This window comes from Sapajus apella, unplaced genomic scaffold, assembly GCF_009761245.1.
Source record: "Sapajus apella isolate SASKATOON/1434 unplaced genomic scaffold, GSC_monkey_1.0 scaffold39, whole genome shotgun sequence".
Taxonomy (NCBI): domain Eukaryota; kingdom Metazoa; phylum Chordata; class Mammalia; order Primates; family Cebidae; genus Sapajus; species Sapajus apella.
This window is the reverse complement of record NW_022436979.1, coordinates 3,379,343-3,399,870: the sequence shown is the minus strand read 5'-3', so window position 1 is coordinate 3,399,870 and position 20,528 is coordinate 3,379,343. Positions and strand designations below refer to the sequence as shown.

Below are 20,528 nucleotides of genomic sequence, written 5' to 3'. Positions count from 1 at the left end.
GGCTCACTGCATCCTTGACATCCTGGGCTCAAGGGATCCTTCCACCTAAGCCTCATGAGTAGCTGGGACTTCAGGCGTGCATCACCACACCCAGCTAGATTTTGTAATTTTTGTAGAGGTGGAGTTTCACTAAGTTGTCCAGGCTGGTCTTGAACTCCTAAGCTCAAGCAACCCACCCACCTTGGCCTCCCAAAGTGCTGGGATTACAGGTGGGAGTTACCACACACTGCCTAAGCGTTTATTCTTAATGTTTGAAAGTAGCTGCTGAGGTGATGGGTATCTCAATTACTCTAATTTGATCATTACACATTGTATGAATGTATGTATGTATCACCTGTGTCTCACAAATATGTACAGTTATGTAGCAATTTTTAAAAACAAAATTTAATGTAAAAATGATTACTTCAGGTTGAGGTAATGAAGAGGAAGCTGTATAACATTTGAAATTGATTCTGTACATTCATATCTAATTCTTGAGATAGAGACTTGATTTCTATTAAAGTTATTTGGTTCTTTAAGTAATTTGAGTAGTATAACTGATCTGTAATTTTTTCTTTGAAGTATGTATTTTAATAAGTTTGCTATAATTTTTAGTGTGCTTTTAAGAGTTTTATATAATAAAAAAAAAAACATATTCCCAGTATTTATACACTGCATTTAATTTTACTTAATTTTGCTGTGGGCCTACCTATTTGTATTCAAATATATATTACCTGTATTTTTAATATAGCTTGGAGAGTTTATAGATAATTTTGTGTTCTGGTGTTTTAAAATAGTGTCACATATACTTTTTGTATATTTTTACTTGTGATACTTAAAGTTGTATTTTATTTCATTGATATTAAATCAGGTTGGTTGGATTCTGATAAATGTCCTTTTTTAAAAACAATCCTGCCCTGGATCAAAATTTCTTCTGAAATACGTTTTACGTTTTCTAATAGAGTTCAGTGAAATATGAATTCAAAGTAAATTTATTTCATGGATCATGTTTAATATGCTTATTTATTATAAATGGTATTTACAAATGTAATCCATTTTAATGTTTGGAATATATACACATAGAATTCTCTGTCTTCCCAGGGAATAAAACAACCACTGGCATGAGGGTAGAGAGAGATAAGTTGGGGGTGTTTGTAACTTCATGTCATTATGTCTGTAAGGGATACATGCTCGAGTGGACTTGTAGAAGCAGAGTTGTCTTATCTCTTGGCCATGTATCAGCCTGACTGAATGGAGAGATCAGAATTCTTGGTGAAACCGGATAAAAGATATCATAGAAAGTCCTTAATGTTTGGGCAGGATTGTAGCCAAATGTATAATCTGTTTCTTTGTATGGCTGATAGAATCAAGTAGTGTGTTGGATTTCTTAATGTTTTCCTTATTTTCAATTAATATTCAGTATATAAAAGGAGCATGCTCTGGAATTTTCAGATTTCAGTTGATAATATTCTGAATAATATCTCTACCATCAAATATTCTGAATCTTAGGTAAATGATTCAGATGGTAGTTATAAATGTTTTGAATTCAGGTAGAGTCGTTGCCCTCTGACTTCATCCGGCAGACAAGTATGGTCTCAGCTACACCATTGAGAACTAAATAATAATCAGCACTTGGGATATTATATAGCTTATTTTAAAAACATTTCACTGGCTGGGTGCAGCGCCTCATGGCTATAATCCCAGCACTTTGGGAGGCCAAGGTGGGCAGATTACTTGAGGTCAGGAGTTCAAGACCTGCCTAAGCAAAATGGCAAAACCCTATCTTTACTAAAAATACCAAAGTTAGCCAGGCATGATGACATGTGCCTGTAATCCTGGCTACTTGGGAGACTGAGGCAGGAGAATCACTTGAACCTGGGAGGTGAAGGTTGCAGTGAGCAGAGATCACGCAACTACACTCCAGCCTGGGTGACAAGCAAGACTGTCTCAAATTAAAAAAAAAAATTTTTCACTTTAAGTTTCTGTGAACAACAGTGCGAAAGTACTTAATGCCACAGAACTGTACACTTAACAATAGTTAAAATGGTAAATTTTGTTATATGAAAAAAATGATTTTGTTATATGAAAAAATATTTTGTTACAGGAAATTTTGTTATAAATGTTCATAAAAATTTTTGTTACAAATTTTCATATAAATTTTTGTTTTTACAAAATTTCATATGAATTTTGTCATATGAAAAAATATTTGTTATATAAAAAAATTGAAGAAAAGAAAAGGCAATCAAATGTGTGGAAAAGTTTTTTAAATCTTCTGACAATTAAAAGAATTAAAATTAAGTAAATCCCACGTTTCTGAAGTATTTTAAATATGATTTTTACATGATTGTTAAAATAGATTTTTCCCTTGATTTCTTTTTTTTTTTTTTTTTTTTTTTTTTTTTTTGCCATATGGCCTGCACCGCACTGCACTCCCAAGCTGTAGTGCAGTAGTGCAGTCTTGGCTCACTACAACCTCCACCTCCCAGGCTCAAGCAGTCACCTCAGCCTCCCAAGCAGCTGGGTCCACATGCACATAATACCACACCCAGCTTATTTTTGTAATTTTTGTAGAGACAGGCTTTTGCCATGTTGTCCAGGCTGGTCTCGAACTCCTAGGCTCAAGTGATCTGCCCACCTCGGCCCCCAGAAGTGCTGGCGTGATTACAGGCATGATCCATCACACACAGCCTTTCCCTTATTTTTTGCGTCTCATTTTTTTTTTTAAGACTTCCCCCCACCCCCAACTGGAAACTACAGCATCTTTTAGGTTGAAACTCACAATGGCTTGTTAGAATTTTTAACTTCAAGCTTGAAAAAGGAAAACCTTAACCACTTAAGATACTGTCATTTTGTAATTGCACAAATTTAAGCTAATGTGCGTCAAGTTATTATTATTCGGCCTGTCCACAAAATATTTATCATAAGACTTTTCTTTGCTCCAGTTCCTGTAATAGTCACAGTTTTTTTTTTTTTTTTCAAGTCTCTGTTAAAGCAAAGGAGTGGCCATGAAGCCACCAGAGGGAGCCCATTGAGTACATTATATGAAACTTCAGTACTTTGGCTGTGATTTTTAAAAAGACAAAAACAGCTCTCTCAGTGTGGATGTTTTGTGTTTTGTATTACTCTCTTCACTATAGAAATAGTGTTCTGAAAACACCTATGTGATCTTAGAGGAACAACTTAGTATTTTCATTTCATAAATATTTGAATATCATATATATAAGGTAATGTGGACCTTTATAAGATGAATACAATACAGTCATTGCCTTCATGTAACGTACCTAAGAAAAGTATGTGGATATGTAGTTAAACATTCTCTTCTTAATCCACGTTATTGTGTAATGTATATAAAATCCAGTTATTTATCTTGAGTTGCTGTATTAATGTTTTTAAATTGCTTAATTGTTTGATGTTATAGTTCACAAATTTTGAGAATGGTGCTAGACTGTGGAATTTGTGAGAATATAGAATGTAGGGCTTTATGTCCAAAGATTATGATTTAGCAACTCTTGGGACGTATATTTTTTAAAAATAGCTTTATTGAAATATAATTCACATACTATACATAATTCTCCCATTAGAAATTTTTAATTAAATTGTTTTATGTATTTACAGAATTGCATAACGAGCTGCACAATCAATTTTAGAACATTTTCATCACCCCAAAGGAAATCCTTTTTCTGTTAGCAGCCACTGCCCGGTATTCCCCAACCCCACAACCCTCCGCAGCTTCTAATCTACTTTCCGTGTCTATTCAGGTTCGCTTCATCTGCACATTTTATATAAATGAAATCATACAGAATGTGGTTTTTTGTGACTGGCTTCCTTTACTCAGCATAATGTTTTCACGGTGGATCTATGTTGTAGCATGTATCAGTACTTCATTTTCTTATTATTGCCAAATATTCCTTTGTATGGAAGGAATATGTATTTTTACAAAGCTCTGGGTAACATTCCCCAGTGTTTCAAATTCTATATACATAGAACATACCTTGAAATGTTAACTGTGTGTTTTTCTTTTTGTTTCTTTTTTTTTTTTATTGTACCTTAAGCTGTGGGGTACATGTGCAGATCTTACAGGATTGTTGCATAGGTACACATATGCCATGGTGGTTTGCTGTCTCCATCCCCCCGTCACCTACATCAGGCATTTCTCCCAGGGTTATCCCTCCCCAACCTTCCCCCCACCCCCCGCTGTCTTTCCCCTAGCCCCTCACCCCCTAACAGACCCCAGTGTGTGATGTTCCCCTTCCTTGCCCATGTGTTCTCATTGTTTAACACCTGACTTTGAGTGAGAACATGCAGTGTTTAGTTTTCTGTTCTTGTGTCAGTTTGCTGAGAATGATGGCCTCCAGATTCATTCATGTCCCTACAAAAACACGAACTCATCGTTTTTTATGACTGCATAGTATTCCATGATGTATATGTCCCACATTTTCTTTGTCCAGTCTGTCATTGATGGGCATTTGGGTTGGTTCCAGATCTTTGCCACAATGGTAAACAGTGCCACAATGAATGAACATGTGCATGTGTCTTTATAATAGAATGATTTATAATCCTTTGGGTATATACCCAGTAATGGGATTGCTGAGTCAAATGGTGTTTCTATTTCTAGATCCTTGAGGAATTGCCACTCTGTCTTCCTCAATGATTGAACTAATTTATACTCCTACTAACAGTGTAAAAATGTTCCTATTTCTCCACATCCTTTCTAGCATCTGTTTTCTCCAGATTTTTTAATGATTGCCATTCTAACTGGCATGAGATAGAATCTCAATGTGGTTTTGATTTGCATTTCTCTAATGACTAGTGATGTTCAGCATTTTTTCATGTAATGGTTGGCCTTATAAATGTCTTCTTTTGAAAAGTGTCTGTTCATGTCCTTTGTCCACTTTTGAATGGGATTGTTTGTTTTTTTCTTGTAAATCTGCTTTAGTTCTTTGTACATTCTGGATATTAGCCCTTTGTCAGATGGGTAGATTGCAAAAATTTTTTCCCATTCCATTGGTTGCCAGTTCACTCTAATGATTGTTTCTTTTGCTGTGCAGAAACTCTTAAGCTTAATTAGGTCCCATTTGTCTATTTTGGCTTTTGCTGCCATTGCTTTTGGTATGTTAGTCATGAAGTCTTTGCCTATGCCTATGTCCTGAGTGGTATTGCCTAGGTTTTCTTCTAGGATTTTTATGGTGTTGGGTCATATGTTTAAATCTTTAATCCATCTGGAGTTAATTTTAGTGTAAGATATAAGGAAGGTGTCCAGTTTCAGCTTTCTGCATATGGCTAGCCAGTACTCCCAATACCATTTATTAAACAGGGAATCTTTTCTCCATTGCTTGTCTTTGTCAGGTTTGTCTAGGATCAGATGGTTGTAGATATGTACCATTACTTCTGAGGCCTCTGTTCTGTTCCATTGGTCTATATCTCTATTTTGGTACCAGTACTGTGCTGTTTGGATTACTGTAGCCTTGTAGTATAGTTTCAAGTCAGGTAGTGTGATTCCTCCAGCTTTGTTCTTTTCGTTTATGATTGTCTTGGCTATGTGGGCTCTCTTTTGGTTCCATATGAAGTTTAAGGTGGTTTTTTACAGTTCTGTGAAGAAGTTCAATGGTAGCTTGATGGGGATAGCATTGAGTGTATAAATTACTTGGGGCAGTATGGCCATTTTCATGGCATTGATTCTTCTGAACCATGAGCATGTAATGTTTTTCCATCTGTTTGTGTCCTCTCTTATTTCCTTAAGCAATGGTTTGTACTTCTCCTTGAAGAGGTCCTTCACATCCTTTGTTAGTTGTATTCCTAGGTATTTTATTCTCTTTGTAGCTATTGTGAATGGGAGTTCACTCATGATTTGGCTCTCTGTTTGTCTGTTATTGGTGTATAGGAATGATTATGATTTCTGCACACTGATTTTTATCCTGAGACTTTGCTGAAGTTGCTTATCAGCTTAAGGAGATTTGGGGCAGAGATGATGGGGTCTTCTAAATAGACAGTCATGTTGTCTGCAAATAGAGATAATTTGACTTCTTATTTTCCTAATTGAATACCCTTTATTTCTTTTTCTTGCCTGATTACTCTGGCTAGAATTTCCAGTACTGTATTGAATAGGAATGATGAGAGAGGGCACCCTTATCTAATGCCAGTTTTCAAAGGGATTGCTTCCAGTTTTTGCTATTTCAGTATGATGTTGGCTGTTGGTTGGACATAAATAGCTTTTATTATTTTGAGATACGTTCCATCAATACCTAGTTTATTGAGAGTTTTTGGCAGAAAGCATTATACAATTTTGTCGAGGGCCTTCTCTGCATCTATCGAGATAATCATGTGGTTTTTGTCTTTGGTTTTGTTTATGTGATGGATTACGTTTACAGATTAGCATATGTTGAACCAGCCTTGCATCCCTGGCATGAAGTCTACTTGATTGTGATGGGTAAGCTTTTTGATGTGCTGTTGCAATCTGTTTGCCAGTATTTTATTAAATATTTTTGCATTGATGTTCATCATGGATATTGGCCTGAAGTTTTGTTTTTTATTTGTGTCTCTGCCAGGTTTTGATATCAGGTTGATATCAGGTTGATGTTGGTCTCATAAAATGAGTTAGGGAGGATTCCCTCTTTTTGTGTTATTTGGAGTAGTTTCAGAAGGAATGGAACCAGTTCCTCTTTGTAGGTCTGGTAGAATTCGGCTGTGAACTTGTCTGGGCCTGGAATTTTTTTGGTTGGTAAGCTATTAATTGCTGCCTCAACCTCAGACCTTGTTATTGGTCTATTCAGGGATTCAGTTTCTTCCTGGTTTATTCTTGGGAGGATGTAAGTATCCAGGAATTTATCCATTTCCTCCAGATTTACTGGTTTATGTGTATAGAGTTGTTTGTAGTAATCTTTGATGGTAGTTTGTATTTCTGTGGAATCGGTGGTCATATCCCCTTTATCATATTTTATTGCATCTGTTAGATTCTTCTCTCTTTATTAGTTTGGCTAGTGGCCTATTTTGTTAATCTTTTCAAAAAACCAGCTCCTGGATTTATTGATTGTTTGAAGGGTTTTTTGTGTCTCTATCTCCTTCAGTTCTGCTCTGATCTTTGTTATTTCTTGCCTTCTGCTAGCTTTTGTGGGGTTTTTTTGTTTTGTTTTTTTGATTTTGCTCCTCTAGCTCTTTTCATTTTGATGATAGGGGGTCAATTTTAGATCTTTCCTCGATTCTCATATGGGCATCTGTTGCTATATATTTCCCTCTAGGTACTGCTTTAAATGTGTCCCAGAGGTTCTGGTACATTGTGTCTTCATTCTCATTGGTTTCTAAGAACATCTTTATTTCTGCCTTCATTTAATTGTTTATCCAGTCGTCATTCAAGAGCAAGTTGTTCAGTTTCCCTGTAGTTGTGCAGTTTTGAGTGAGTTTCTTAATCTGGAGTTCTAATTTGATTGCACTGAGGTCTGAGAGATTGTTTGTTATGATTTCCGTTCTTTTGCATTTGCTGAGGAGTGATTTACTTCCAATTATGTCGTCAGTTTTAGAGTAGGTGCAATGTGGTGCTGAGAAGAATGTATATTCTATAGATTTGGGGTGGAGAGTTCTGTAGGTGTCTACTAGTTCCACTTGGTCCAGATATGCGTTCAAGTCCTGGATATCCTTAATTTTCTGTCTCTTTGATCTAATATTGACAGTAGGGTGTTAAAGTCTCTCACTATTATTGTATGGGAGTCTAAGTCTCTTTGTAGGTCATTAAGAACTTGCTTTATATATCTGGGTGCCCCTGTCTTGGGTGCATATATATTTAGGATAGTTAGCTCTTGTTGCATTGATCCTTTTACCATTATATAATGCCCTTCTTTGTCTCTTTTGATCTTTGTTGATTTAAAGTCCATTTTATCAGAGACTAGGATTGCAGTCCCTGCTTTGCTGTCCATTTGCTTGGTAAATCTTCCATCCCTTTATTTTGAGTCTATGTGTATCTTTGCATGTGAGATGGGTCTCCTGAATACTACAGCACACCAATGGATCTTGACTTTTTATCCAGTTTGCCAGTTTGTGTCTTTTCATTGGTGCATTTTGGCTGTTTACATTTAACGTTAATATTTTTATGTGTGAATTTCATCCTGCCATTTTTTTTTACTGGCTGGTTGTTTTGCCCATTAGTTGCCGCAGTTTCTTCATTGCGTCATTGGTCTTTACAGTTTGGTACCTTTTTTGCAGTGGCTGATACTGGTTGTTCCTTTCCATGTTTAGTGCTTCTTTCAAAAGCTTTTGTAAGGTAGATCTGGTGGTGAAGAAATCTCTCAGCAATTGCTTGTCCCTAGAGGATTTTATTTCTCCTTCACTTATGAAGGAAGAGTTTGGCTGGATATGAGATTCTGGGTTGAAAGTTTTTTCTTTAAGGATGTTGAATATTGGCCCCCATTCTCTTCTGGCTTGTAGGGTTTCTGCTGAGAGATCCACTGTGAATCTGATGGGCTTCCCTTTGTGAGTGACCAAACCTTTCTCTCTGGCTGCGCTTAGTATTTTTTCCTTCATTTCAACCCTGGTGAGTCTGACGAGTATGTGCCTTGGGGTTGCTCTTCTTGATGAGTATCTTTGTTGTGGTCTCTGTATTTCCTGGATTTGAATGTTGGCCTGCCCTGCTAGGCTGGTGAAGTCCTCCTGGATAATATCCTGAAGAGCATTTTCCAGCTTGGATTCATTCTCCCTGTCATATTCAGGTACACATATCAAATGTAGATTAGGTCTTTCCACATAATCCCATATTTCTTGGAGGCTTTTTTCCATTTCTTTTCACTTTTCTTTAATCTTGCCTTCTCATTTTATTTCATTGAGTTGATCTTCAATCTCTGATGTCTTTTCTTCTGCTTGATCAATTCGGTTATTGACACTTGTGTATGCTTCGTGAAGTTCTTGTGCTATGTTTTTCAGCTCCATCAAGTCATTTATGTACTTCTCTAAGTTGGTTATTCTAGTTGGCATTTCGTCTAACCTTTTTTCAAGGTTTTTAGTTTGTTTGCATTGGTTAGAACATGTTCCTTTAGCTTGGAGAAGTTCGTTATACCCACCGTCTGAAGCCTGCTTCTGTGAATTGGTCAAACTCATTCTCTATCCTGTTTTGTTCTCTTGCTGGTGAGGAGTTGTGATCCCTCGGAGGAGGAGAGACAGCCTGGTCTTTGATGATTGCATCCTTTTGTGCTGGTTTCATCCCATCTTTGTGGATTTATCTACCTTTGATCTTTGAAGTTGGTGATTCGAGATGGGGTCTCTGAGTGGACCTCCTTTCTGTTGATGTTGAAGCTATTTCTTTTTGTTTTTTAGTTTTCTTTCTAATAAGCCCCTCTGCTGTAGGACTGCTGGAGGTCCACTCCAGACCTTTCTTGCCTGGGAATCACCCATGCGGGCTGCAGCACAGCAAGTATTGCTGCCTGATCTTTCCTCTGGTAGCTTTGTCCCAGAAGGGTACCCACCAGTTGTCAGCCAGACCTCTCTTTTATGTGGTGTCTTTTTGGTTATGCAGGGGTCGGGAGGTCGCTTCACAAGGCAGTCTGTCCCTTGTCTGCCTGCAGGGGCGCTCCTGGGCTGCCATGGGCTCAGTCCAGCTGTTGTGTAAGCTTCCTCTGGGTTTTGTTTACACAGGTAAGATCAGCTATGGCGATGCCTTTCCCCCCACCAAGCTGGATCTTCCTGGGTTGAGCTCAAACTGATGTGCTAGCTGCGAATCTCTTAGGCGAGAGGGCCCCAGTTTGCTGGTCTTTGTGGGGGTGGGACCTGCCAAGCCGTATTACATGTCTCCCTGCTTTCAACTCCCCAGCTTTCTAGGGAGTGGGGAGTTCTGTCCCACAGGCACTGTCAGCACTGGTTTAAAACGTCCACCTAAATCTCTGCCAACCCATGGCAGCAGCCAGAGCTACCGCTCCGATCTGGTAGGAACTCGAGGCACTTTTCAGCCCGGTGGGGATCTCCTTGTCTGTGGGTTGCAGAGGCAATGGGAGAAATGCAGTATCTGAACCGGAGTACCAGAGGGGAAGAGTCCTGGATCCTCTGTCCAACTGCACTTCCTGGTGGGGCAGCACCCCGCCCTGCCTCGGTTTGCCCTCCTTGGACTATACCCACTGTCCAACCAGTCCCTTTGAAATGAACCTGGTACCTTGGTTGGAAATGCCGAGATCACTCTCCTTCTGCATCACTCTTTCTGGGATCTGCACTCCAGAGCTGTTCCTATTCGGCCATCATGGCAGAAATCCTGTGTTTTTGTAATGATATTATAATTTTTATTTCTTGTACTTCAATAATAATGCCCCCAGAGGCCTCTGATAATGATTTTAAAGTGAAGGGTTGCTATCCATTAGTGTTGGCAAAAACATTCTAGTAGGCAAAGAGCAAGGAATTTTGTCTGTTTGTTTTCAAGTGATAGAAAGTAGCAGGGTCTGCTATACATAGTGAAGGTATTTTATGAAATGTAGGGGTGTGTACGTGTCTTCACTGAGTCCAGATCATTTCTTATTGTGGGTTACCTTTAGAGAAAGTTTGAAATCTAGTGTTCTTTAAATATTTCAGTATTGTTTTTATTTCATCAACTTTAGTGTCTTTTCTGGGGTAAGGTGGTAATGTAAATGGTTAGCTTAAATGAGAGTTGAATTTAAATAGCCAAAATTAGAGGTTAGGAGTTAGGAACTAATAATACAGTGAGGGAGTGGGATAGTTCTGAGAACCCACTACTTGGGTTATTTTGTCAGAGAGTAAATGCATCATTTAGTTCATCATAAGAGTGAAATCAGGTGTGAGATTTAGCACCACTTACCCCATTGTTGCTATAGCTTTGAGTTAAAACATATTGTACCAATAAAATTGATTGGTTTATGATCATTTAATTAAAATGCCAAAGCACATTATAAAACAGTAAATATTCTTATTTATAAGTTTATTAAGCCATTGCCTGGCAATACATATTTTAAATATCAGCATATTCCTGGCTCATACTCAGTAATATCTTCATTAAAAAGGTTGTTCATTTGAAAGAAATACGCAGTTTATATCATTGCTTTCTAAAGCAGAAATATTAGTTATCCTTTTGAATTGTTTTCAGTGAAACAAAATTTTTGTGTCCCTTTTTAAGTTTTTAATATAATGTGAGACATTTATTTCAAAAATGATGTGAGAGTCATGTTTATTTTGTAATATTCTCAATTTTCTTTTCAGGGTTAGAATTTTAGTGCGCATATGTTATGGTCATTCTACATAATTTAGAAAACTGAAGCAAAGGGCAGTATGTTTTATACCAATGACTTTGATAAAATATAGCTGCTGTTAAAATGGAATTGTTAGTAGAGACAGCTTTTAATGACTTAATCAAATTCTAGACCATTTTGATAATAATCCAAAGGACCATCAAAATATTTTTCCCAAGTAATTTTTTTAAGTAGTGTCTACTTTCCTTTCCATTGAAACTCGGTGTAGGTGAAAAATTGTACACTGTTCTTTTAAAATTACCTTTTCTAAGGTGGCTGAAAAATATAAACACTGGTAGGTGATAAATAACTTAAAATTTTCTATAAATTTTTACCTATTTTTGCATGTAGAATTGCTTTAGAATTGTTTGAAAAATCAGTCATGTATTAGGCTTAACCTTGATTACAAAATTGGGCAACTAACACAGGGTAAAACAAAACTGTAGATCACTTATAAGAACAGATGCAGAAATCCAAAAAAAAAAAAAAAAAAAAAAAAGGATTTTAAAAAGGGGAAATTAGGCAGTTTATCAAAAAATAATGTAATAATTCTCAAATAGGATTTATTGCATTAATACAGGGACATTTCAACAGTGGAAAACCGATTACTGTAATTTTACTACATTAGCAGGTTAGAAAACAAAATCATATAAAAATCATCTCAGTAGATGCTGAAAATTGGGTGAAACTTAACACTAACTTTTGTTTTAAAAAGTGTGATTCAAGAAACAGAAGGTTAAGTTCTTAATACAGTATGTGTACACACCTGAAACCTATGGTAGGCTTTATACATAATGATGAAACATTGGAAGCATTATCGTTAAAGTTAGAAACAAGACAGAGGGATTTGCTGCCATTGCCATTGTTTAATTGTGCCAGAGCTTCTAGCTAGAGCAATTGAAAAGAAAGAAATGTAAATATTGGAAGAGAAGAGAAAACATAGACATCGTATTTATATTTGATGTGATTACCTGCCTAGAAAATCTCGGTGAAGCAGCATTAAACTATTAGTTCAATAAAGTGGCCTGATGGAAGCCCAATGTAAAAAATAAGTGATTAGAAAATGAAATGGAAAGAAATAGCCATAAATCCCCCAGATACTTTTTATTTTTATTCTTTTTTTTTTTTTTTTTTTTTTTTTGAGACAGGGTCTTGCTCTGTCACTTAGGCTGGAGTATAGTGATGTGATCATAGCTCACTGTCACCTCTACCTCCTAGGCGCAAGAGATCCTTCCACCTCGGCCTCCTGGGTAGCTGGGACAACAGCTGTGGGCCACATGGCTGGCTAATTTTTAAAATTTTTTTGTAGTGATAGGGACTCACTATGTTATCCAGGCTGGTCTCAAATTCCTAGACTCAAGCAATCCTCCTGCCTTGGCCCCCAAAGTTCTACAGAGATATGAGCTACCACACAAGCCCCTGCCCCCGGATACTTTAGAATAGACCTAATGAGTAAAGTATAAGATAATTGTGGAAGAAAGGAATCAAAATTAATAGAATGCTATATATTCATGAAGAAAACAGATGTAGATACAAATAATAACATAAATGAATCTTGAAAACAATGTTGAGCAAAGCAGGATACCAAAGAATATATATTTTATGATTCCATTAACAACCCCAAAGTTAGATAAACAGTATATAAAAGAAATGTAAATATCTAATATACACCATTTTGCATTTCATCCATGTAACCAAAAACCACTTGAACCCCTAAAGCTATTGAAATTTTAAAAATTAAAGTCATTTTTCCATCTAGTAACACCTTAATATTACATGTATGTAAAAATCAGTTAAAATTATTCTCTATATACTTGAACTGTATATGTATCTAAATACATAAAATAATGTCTAAAAGGCACTAATGAAAGTATTAACAGTCATTACCTTTGGAGGTGGGAGCAAAATAGACCATAAATTTTTTATCTTGTTTGAATTTTATATACTGAATATATATAGTGTAATTTTTTAAAAAAATTATCATGGGCTTTTGAAATGCTATTCTATCATAATATTAGAAAACTTAAAGTTAACATGCATATCTGAACATACAACTGTTTAGTTGATCATTGGGTAAGGACCCTTTTCCACAGTTTCTTTTAATCTAATGTTTCTGTTTGTTTAACAGACAGCATGTCAGACTACAGTGTTTTCTGTTTTTAAAGATAATGTAATTTGGGAGAGAGTTATGGAAGTATGGGCTTTACCTTTTTCTTGTTTTAAATTTCTGTTAATTTGGGATTCTCAAATAAGTGCCTCAAAATCTTTATTTAATTTGTAGTTTTACTTTTTGTCCAGGCCCATCAAACTCCAGAGAAGAGAGTGAATACTGGAGAAGAAAGGAGGAAAATGTCTGAGGTATAAAGGCATCTGTCTGGTTATTTTAAAGCTTTGCAAAAATAATTTCTAAAAAGAAACAAAATCTTACTATAAAGCCTCCAAACCTCTCCTTATTTCTTTCAAATACTTGTAACTTCTTTTTTTAAAAAACCTCACTGAACATACCTCTGTCATTGGTATACTAACTTTCCTAATGAAACTAGAAAAAGTAGGAATTATTATTGATAAAAATGTTCTTTTTTTATTTAAGGAAGCAGCAAGAAAGAGAAGGCTGGATTGTATTGAAAAAGAAAAGAAACAAAAAGATCAGGTAGTTTTTTGCTCTTGTTTTTCTACCTTTGGCAAGGTGTAAGCGATAATAGGTCCAAGAGTTGTAAGAAGTTTGTCTTTAAAATTGTTACAGATTATTAGTTTAATGAAGGCTGAACAAATGAAAAGGCAAGAAAAGGAAAAGGTAAGAGGCTAATCTATTAAATACAATTTTTTCTTAAAGAATGTACTGATTTTTAGTTTATTGCTAAATGTATCACATGTATTTTTTATTAAGTACTTGAAATGGTGTTTTGTATATTTCTTTTCCCCAAAGTTGGAGAGAATAAATAGGGCCAGGGAACAAGGATGGAGAAATGTACTAAGTGCTGGTGGAAGTGGTGAAGTCAAGGTAGGCATTTTATACCAATATGGTTATCCTACTGTTTTTCTCTCCAGTTTCACCTTGTGCTTTAAAATGCGTGTACCTGGGATTTTCTTTCTTACTATAGTGTACAGTTAATTTTTACCTAGAATTCTTCAGCATTTATTATGAGTTCTTAGCTTTCCTGCATGTATCTGATATGTAACTTTATCAATAGTATTGATAACTAACTTATCAATAGTATTGATAACTGTTATGTGACTACACTTAAAATTGCTTTAAAAGTTTTTTTGTGAAGACTGTGATGATAATATTCCAGTCAGGAATTTTTAAAAATTATACACAATTTGTGACGCTGCATCCTAAAATCCTTCCTTAATTTCGTGTAGCCTTAAAGATGAAGTTCTCAGAAGACATTTCTTAATCTGATCCCTGCTGTCTCTCCAGCTTCATCTCCATCCATTCCCTGCCACACACTTCATGCTCTGTTCATGCTGAAATGAAGATCATGTTTGTAGTTTCATTACGGTGTATAGTCTGCTGAATCTCTTTGTCTTTGCACTTGTGTTTCCCTTTACTTAATGGCACTCCTCCATCCCTCCTCACCCTTACCCCTCACCTCCATCCATTTACGTAAATAACCACATACCTAGATAAGTTAATCCAAACATTCCCTCTGGGTAGAGCCACATTGCATAACCTTGGGCACATTACTTAACTTTCCTGAACTTTGGCTACTTGATTTAAAAAAAAAAGGTTTTTTCTGAGAATAGTGCCTGGAACTTGTCTGGCAAGGGCTTCTATAGTAATTTCCCTTTCCTTTCTTTGTTCTGCCAGTCTGAATCTTATACTTCCTCTTTTGCTCATACAGCATCCTACACATATCTCCATCTCTAGTAGTTAGAATTCTAAGATGGTCTCCGGGATTCTTGACCCCCAGTATACACACCCTGTAGTATTCCATTCCCTTGAGTGTTAGTGGTACCTGTAAATATTGTGGTGTAGCAGCTCACTTGATTAGGTTTTGTTATATGGCAAGTGGTGATGGATGGTCCCTCCCAGGATTACATTAACGGACAACACTCCTTCATAGCAGGCTAGAAGGGGAAAAGAAATTAGAGAGATATAATTCTGCTCGCCTGGAAGATGGTAAACATGCTCATGGCAAAATAGTAGAGATGACCTCTACAAGTGGTGGTCTCTGATGGGCAACTAGCAAGAAAATTGTAGTCCTAGTCATATAGCTGCAAAGAAATTAATTCTGCCAAGAACCAGTTAACTTGGAAGAGATCCCGAGTCTCAGTTGAGGATTGTAGCCCTGGCTGACACCTTGGTTTCTGCCTGGTAGGATCCTGAGGAGGGGACTCAGCCAAATGCACCCAGACTCCTGAGCCAGGGGAACTGAGATTCTAAATAGGTATTGTTTTAAGCTGTTAGATTTGTGATAATTTACTATACAGCAATAGAAGATGAATGAATAATTTGCGTCACTGAATAAACTAAGTTAATACATCTTTATAAGTTTCAACCATCTATACCCATTAATCCTGATATTTAGATGTACAATAGATACTTGACAAATTGGATCGATTACAGTTCTTGTTTTTTCCCCGAAAGTTATAATTTGAATAAAAGTTTGCTTTGTTTTATCTGGACATACACATTCTATCCTGGATTTACAGATTTATTTTTTAGTCTCTTGAGACGCAGAAGTTTTTCACATCAAATTAATAATTCATTAGAGTAACGTTTTCCAAATTTGTGTTAATATAGATTATACAGTGTTTTTAGTAATATAATTTTAACTTACTGCCTCCTGAATGGTCAGGAATGACTCAGAATGTGGTCCATCCTAAAATAACTAACCTCATATCTTATCTGATTGGAAAAAGCAAGCTTACCACATTGTAGGCCTTCAAGCATTTTTTTAATCAAGTCCATGATTAGCATTGAAGTTTTGATGATTTTTTTTCTTCTCCCATTGTACATACCTTTTGTGTAATAAAATGCTTTTTCCTGTGATGTCTAATATAGCATTAGTCAGTTTTATTAATGTTGTTTGATAACTGAGACAATTTTCAATAGTTAGATAATGTGTGCTGAATAGATTTGTGTCACTTTATAAACTTCTGTAATGCTTTCATTGAGGATTAATAAAACAATTTATTTTCCATGATTTAAAGGAAATTCTTGGTTTCTATATTCCTCATTGAGTTTGAAATATTTTAACTTGTTAGGCTGTTTGATTTCTACATAGTTGATAAGGACCTGGAGGCTCAATATTACAAGAATAAAATTAAGGAGATCACCAAAATAAAGACAAAGCAAAACTAAAACTAAAGGAAGTATTTTAAAACTAATACTATTATTACATACTTCTAAATAAGAGTCATTATTATTCACAGTATAAATATCCAATATAAATGTTTTTGATTATTTAGTATCTGCAAAATCTGGAACTTCTTTGTTTTATCTACTTTTAATGTGTCTTTTATGAATGTGTTTTAAGAAAAATGATGTAGTCCACATTTATGGTGATCATAATATGGAGGAAGTGTATCTTTTGTTTGAAAAGCTATTGGAATACCATTCGGCAGTAAAAGAATCGCCTGTTTATACATGCAGCAGCATGGATCTGTCTTAAAAACTTATGAGTAAAAGAGACCAGATAAAAGAGTACTTATTTATTATTTCATTTATATGATATTATAGGAGAGGTGAATCCAACCTGTAGTGACAGAAAGTAGATTAGTGGTTGCTGGCAGTGGGATCATTTACTGCAAAGGAATACAGGGAACTTTCTAGGGTAATGGATATGCTTTTGCTTGTGGTAGTGGTTATGTGAGTGCATACATTTGTCAGAATTCATCAACCCTTGCTTATAATTGGTGAATTTTTATCGTATATAAATTATGTCTCAAACATATTGCATCAGCATTCTAATATAGTATTTTTGACATTATTTTGAGTATGAGCATCTTCTGAGATGTCTACATGCCTTTGTTTTTGCTAAAAAGAAATGGAACACTCAGTCAAATTAAGGTGATCCTGGCATTGGACTAAACTCAAAAATTAACCAGTTTTGCAGGAAATCTGACCACTTTATAACAGAATTCTGATTCTTGACTTCAGATGTACATTTTGAGGATGTATGTAAGGACCACCTTGGAGTTTTCTGTTCTAGCAGTTTTCATCACTTGTTATTTGAACATCTTTAATCAATTATATTTATCATGTACTGATTGCTTTTTAATCATGCTTGCTTATAAAATAGTGTGCAGCTTATAAAATATTAAAACAACTTTTATCTTACTGGGTTACACTGAAGTTTCTTTTATTGGATTCTGATATTTTTCTTTGTTTCTTTTATTATTATTTTGAGACAGGATCTCACTCTGTCACCCATTGGTGGAATCACAGCTCTCTGTAGTCTTGACCTCCTGAGCTCAGATGATCTTCCCATCTCGGCCTCCTGAGTAGCTGGGACTACAGACACATGCCACTGTGCCCAGCTAATTTTTTGTATTTGTTGGGATGGAGTTTTGCCAAGTCGCCCAGGCTAGTCTCGAACTCCTGAGCTCAAGCAGTCCACCCACCTTGGCCTCCCAGAGTGCTGAGATTACAGGCATGTGCCACCCGCGCCTGGCCTTTGTTTCTTTTTTTAACCAGACATTTTCCTTAAGATGTTAGCACCTGGAAGTTTCCCATTTTTCACTCTCAGTATTGTGGCTTCTGTTCTCATCACTTCACACTCTCACAAAATGGTTTTTTAAAGGCATCCATCCACTCAGCCTTAGTCATATCTGGTGGTCTTATTCTCAGATAAAGTTCAAATAAGTTGACCTTTGCATTTGAAGTTACTGATTTCCTTTTCTCAGTGAAATTCTTCCACCGTGACTTCCGTAGCATTATAGTTTTTATTTAATTTTACTCTTATCCTTTTCTGGCATCTCTATTTTTTTTTGCTGTGAGTTTTCCATGTGGATGAGTTCTTATGTCTCTGTGGTTGAGTCTTTAAGTCTTTGGCTTTATTCTTTGTCGCTCCTACAGAGAATCCACACTTCCTTCAGCATGTAGTTTTCATTGACTGGCTTTCTTTACTTCTAGGCTTCTTGGCTTGGTGTCAGGGCAGCAACATCCTTCTAATTAATTCCTCTGCCTTACTTTCTTATTTCTGCTTACCATGCATAATATTGACTTATTGACCTTTCAAACTCTTTCGATATGCTACTGCTGCTAGAAACTTTTTAAATGCTTTCTATTGTTATTTATTATTTGAACACAAACACCCAAGGCTGATAGCATTTACCTATACCAAGCGTTTATAGCCAAACTTGATATTCCTTATTTCCCTTCCTTCTGTTTGTAATCATACTTCTTTTCTCCTCCACCTTCCATACCTAAGTATATACTTATATGGCTTATTTTTACTTTCATGCCTTGGCTCATATTTACTCTCCTTACATTGCTATTGAGACCAGATTAAACAGTATCTTTCCACAAGGCCTTTTTTCTAAATAAAGATTTTACTGTTGATTTTTTTTTTTTTTTTTTTTTTTTACTATTTTGTGAATTTGCTCATTACTTACTACTTTGGAATCTCTCTGTTGTCACTTGTTCACCGCAGAATTAAAAGTTTTTCTTTTTTCCTTTCTTTCTTTCTTTTTTTTTTTTTTTTTAAGATGGGGTTTCACCATGTTGGTCAGGCTGATCTTGAACTCCCGACCTCAGGTGATCCACCTGCCTTGGCCTCCAAAGTGCTTGGATTATGGGCGTGAGCCACCGCGCCCGGCCTTTTTTTTTTCTTTGAAAGTTTTTCTAATTTTGGGCTGTTTTTCCCAACTTATTTGGAAACTAAAGATAGATATGACTTTTTGCCTCTTTTATAGACATATAGAACATGTTTTAATAATGTTTAGACCTTCATATCTGGTTGGTGAATTTAAGGATTTGGGGTATATTAAAAGCCATATGCAGATGTTTTTGTTCAATATAATTCTGAGTGTTATATAAAAGCAGGCTCTCCTTTACTTGTAAGCTGTACGTAAACTTAATGGAACAGAATTACATGAAATGGATATTGGAAGCTTGTTTCAAATCTTAAGACCAGATTTTTCCATATTTACATGAAATCAGTGACATTTTGCTGTTTCTGTTTGTCACATTAAATTATGCTTTATTGTCAGTTACAATACTTTTTGGTTGTTAATAGTTATAATAGGAAAATATTTTGCTTTAGGCTTTAGATTTCTTAGTATGTTCATATTAAGTAATTACTTTTTTAAAGTCAAGCATTGAAATTTACTCTTTCTTTTGAGATTAGTGCAGGCCTGTAAGGCCTTATGAGATAAACACGTGAGAGCTCTTTGTTTAATTCCTAGGCTCCTTTTTTTGGCAGTGGAGGGACTATAGCCCCATCAACTTTTTCTTCTCGAGGACAGTATGAACATTACCATGCCATTTTTGATCAAATGCAGCAACAAAGAGCAGAAGATAATGAAGCTAAATGGAAAAGAGAAATATATGCTCGAGCTCTTCCCGAAAGGTATGGCTATGTTCTGCAGAAGTTGCTTATGCTTTGCTTCTGAGATAGTAATGAAAGTCACTGTGCGTATTTATCTACAGAGGAATTCTGCCTGGAGTTCGTCCAGGATTTCCTTATGGGGCTGCAGGTCATCACCATTTCCCTGATGCTGATATTAGAAAAACTTTGAAAAGATTGAAGGCGGTGTCTAAACAAGCCAATGCAAACAGGTTGGACTGTGATGATCCATGAATTCATCCTTGTGTGTAATTTTGTTGTTTGTCATATATAGCCTAGTATCTACACTTTGTGGATGTTTTCTCCATTGTTCACATATGATATTTTTTTGCCTCTTGGGTACAGTAATTTTCTCAGGTGCAAATTTGGCCCTTGATTACATTGTGGAAAGCACCTAGCTCTCCAGTTTAGCCTGATTTTTGTGTCTTATTTGTGTGTTTAGACTAAATATACTATTTAAAGAAATGTGTGATAATTTTGTGCCAACATAATTATAATGTTTCATCACCAACTTGCTTTAAATAAATCAGGATTTAATCTAAATCTAAATGGAACCACAGTTGATGCAGAGCCCCAGTGCATTGTTGTCTTCCTTTTCTCTGTCACTTCAGAGCCTGCTTTTCTCTTTGTTGTCTTAGCATGCTTTCTGTTCACATTCACCTCTGATTTATAACTGTGATCCTATTCGTCATATTCTTTTCTTCCATTGAATTAATATTTCTTTTATTAATCATTAATATTTTTCTTCCATTTAATAATGCTAACTGTCAGTGACTGTAACTTGCATAGTTCTTTTTTTCTTAAGTATGTATATGTGTTTTCTTTG

At 35.8% G+C, this 20,528-nt stretch overlaps 1 protein-coding gene and 1 long non-coding RNA gene across 10 annotated transcripts in view; both read left to right on the top strand.

Annotated features, from left to right (window-relative positions):
* The window catches only part of LOC116565171, a 19,556-nt gene extending 6,404 nt beyond the window's left edge, over positions 1–13,152 (top strand). Inside the window, exons 2-3 of the long non-coding RNA XR_004275291.1 lie at positions 562–564; positions 12,582–13,152. This is a non-coding gene — a long non-coding RNA (uncharacterized LOC116565171). The remainder of the gene's footprint in view (positions 1–561; positions 565–12,581) is intronic.
* The window catches only part of NEK1 (NIMA related kinase 1), a 202,056-nt gene that overhangs the window by 41,992 nt on the left and 139,536 nt on the right, over positions 1–20,528 (top strand). For 5 of the 9 annotated variants that reach the window (XM_032298646.1, XM_032298643.1, XM_032298639.1 and 2 more), the window contains exons 12-17: positions 13,485–13,544; positions 13,777–13,836; positions 13,930–13,980; positions 14,113–14,187; positions 19,542–19,705; positions 19,786–19,914. In XM_032298646.1, coding sequence (XP_032154537.1) covers positions 13,485–13,544; positions 13,777–13,836; positions 13,930–13,980; positions 14,113–14,187; positions 19,542–19,705; positions 19,786–19,914 — 539 coding nt within the window. Of the gene's footprint in view, positions 1–13,484; positions 13,545–13,776; positions 13,837–13,929; positions 13,981–14,112; positions 14,188–19,541; positions 19,706–19,785; positions 19,915–20,528 lie in introns of those variants that run through there. The other 4 variants (XM_032298641.1, XM_032298644.1, XR_004275286.1 and 1 more) reach the window with 3 other exon arrangements.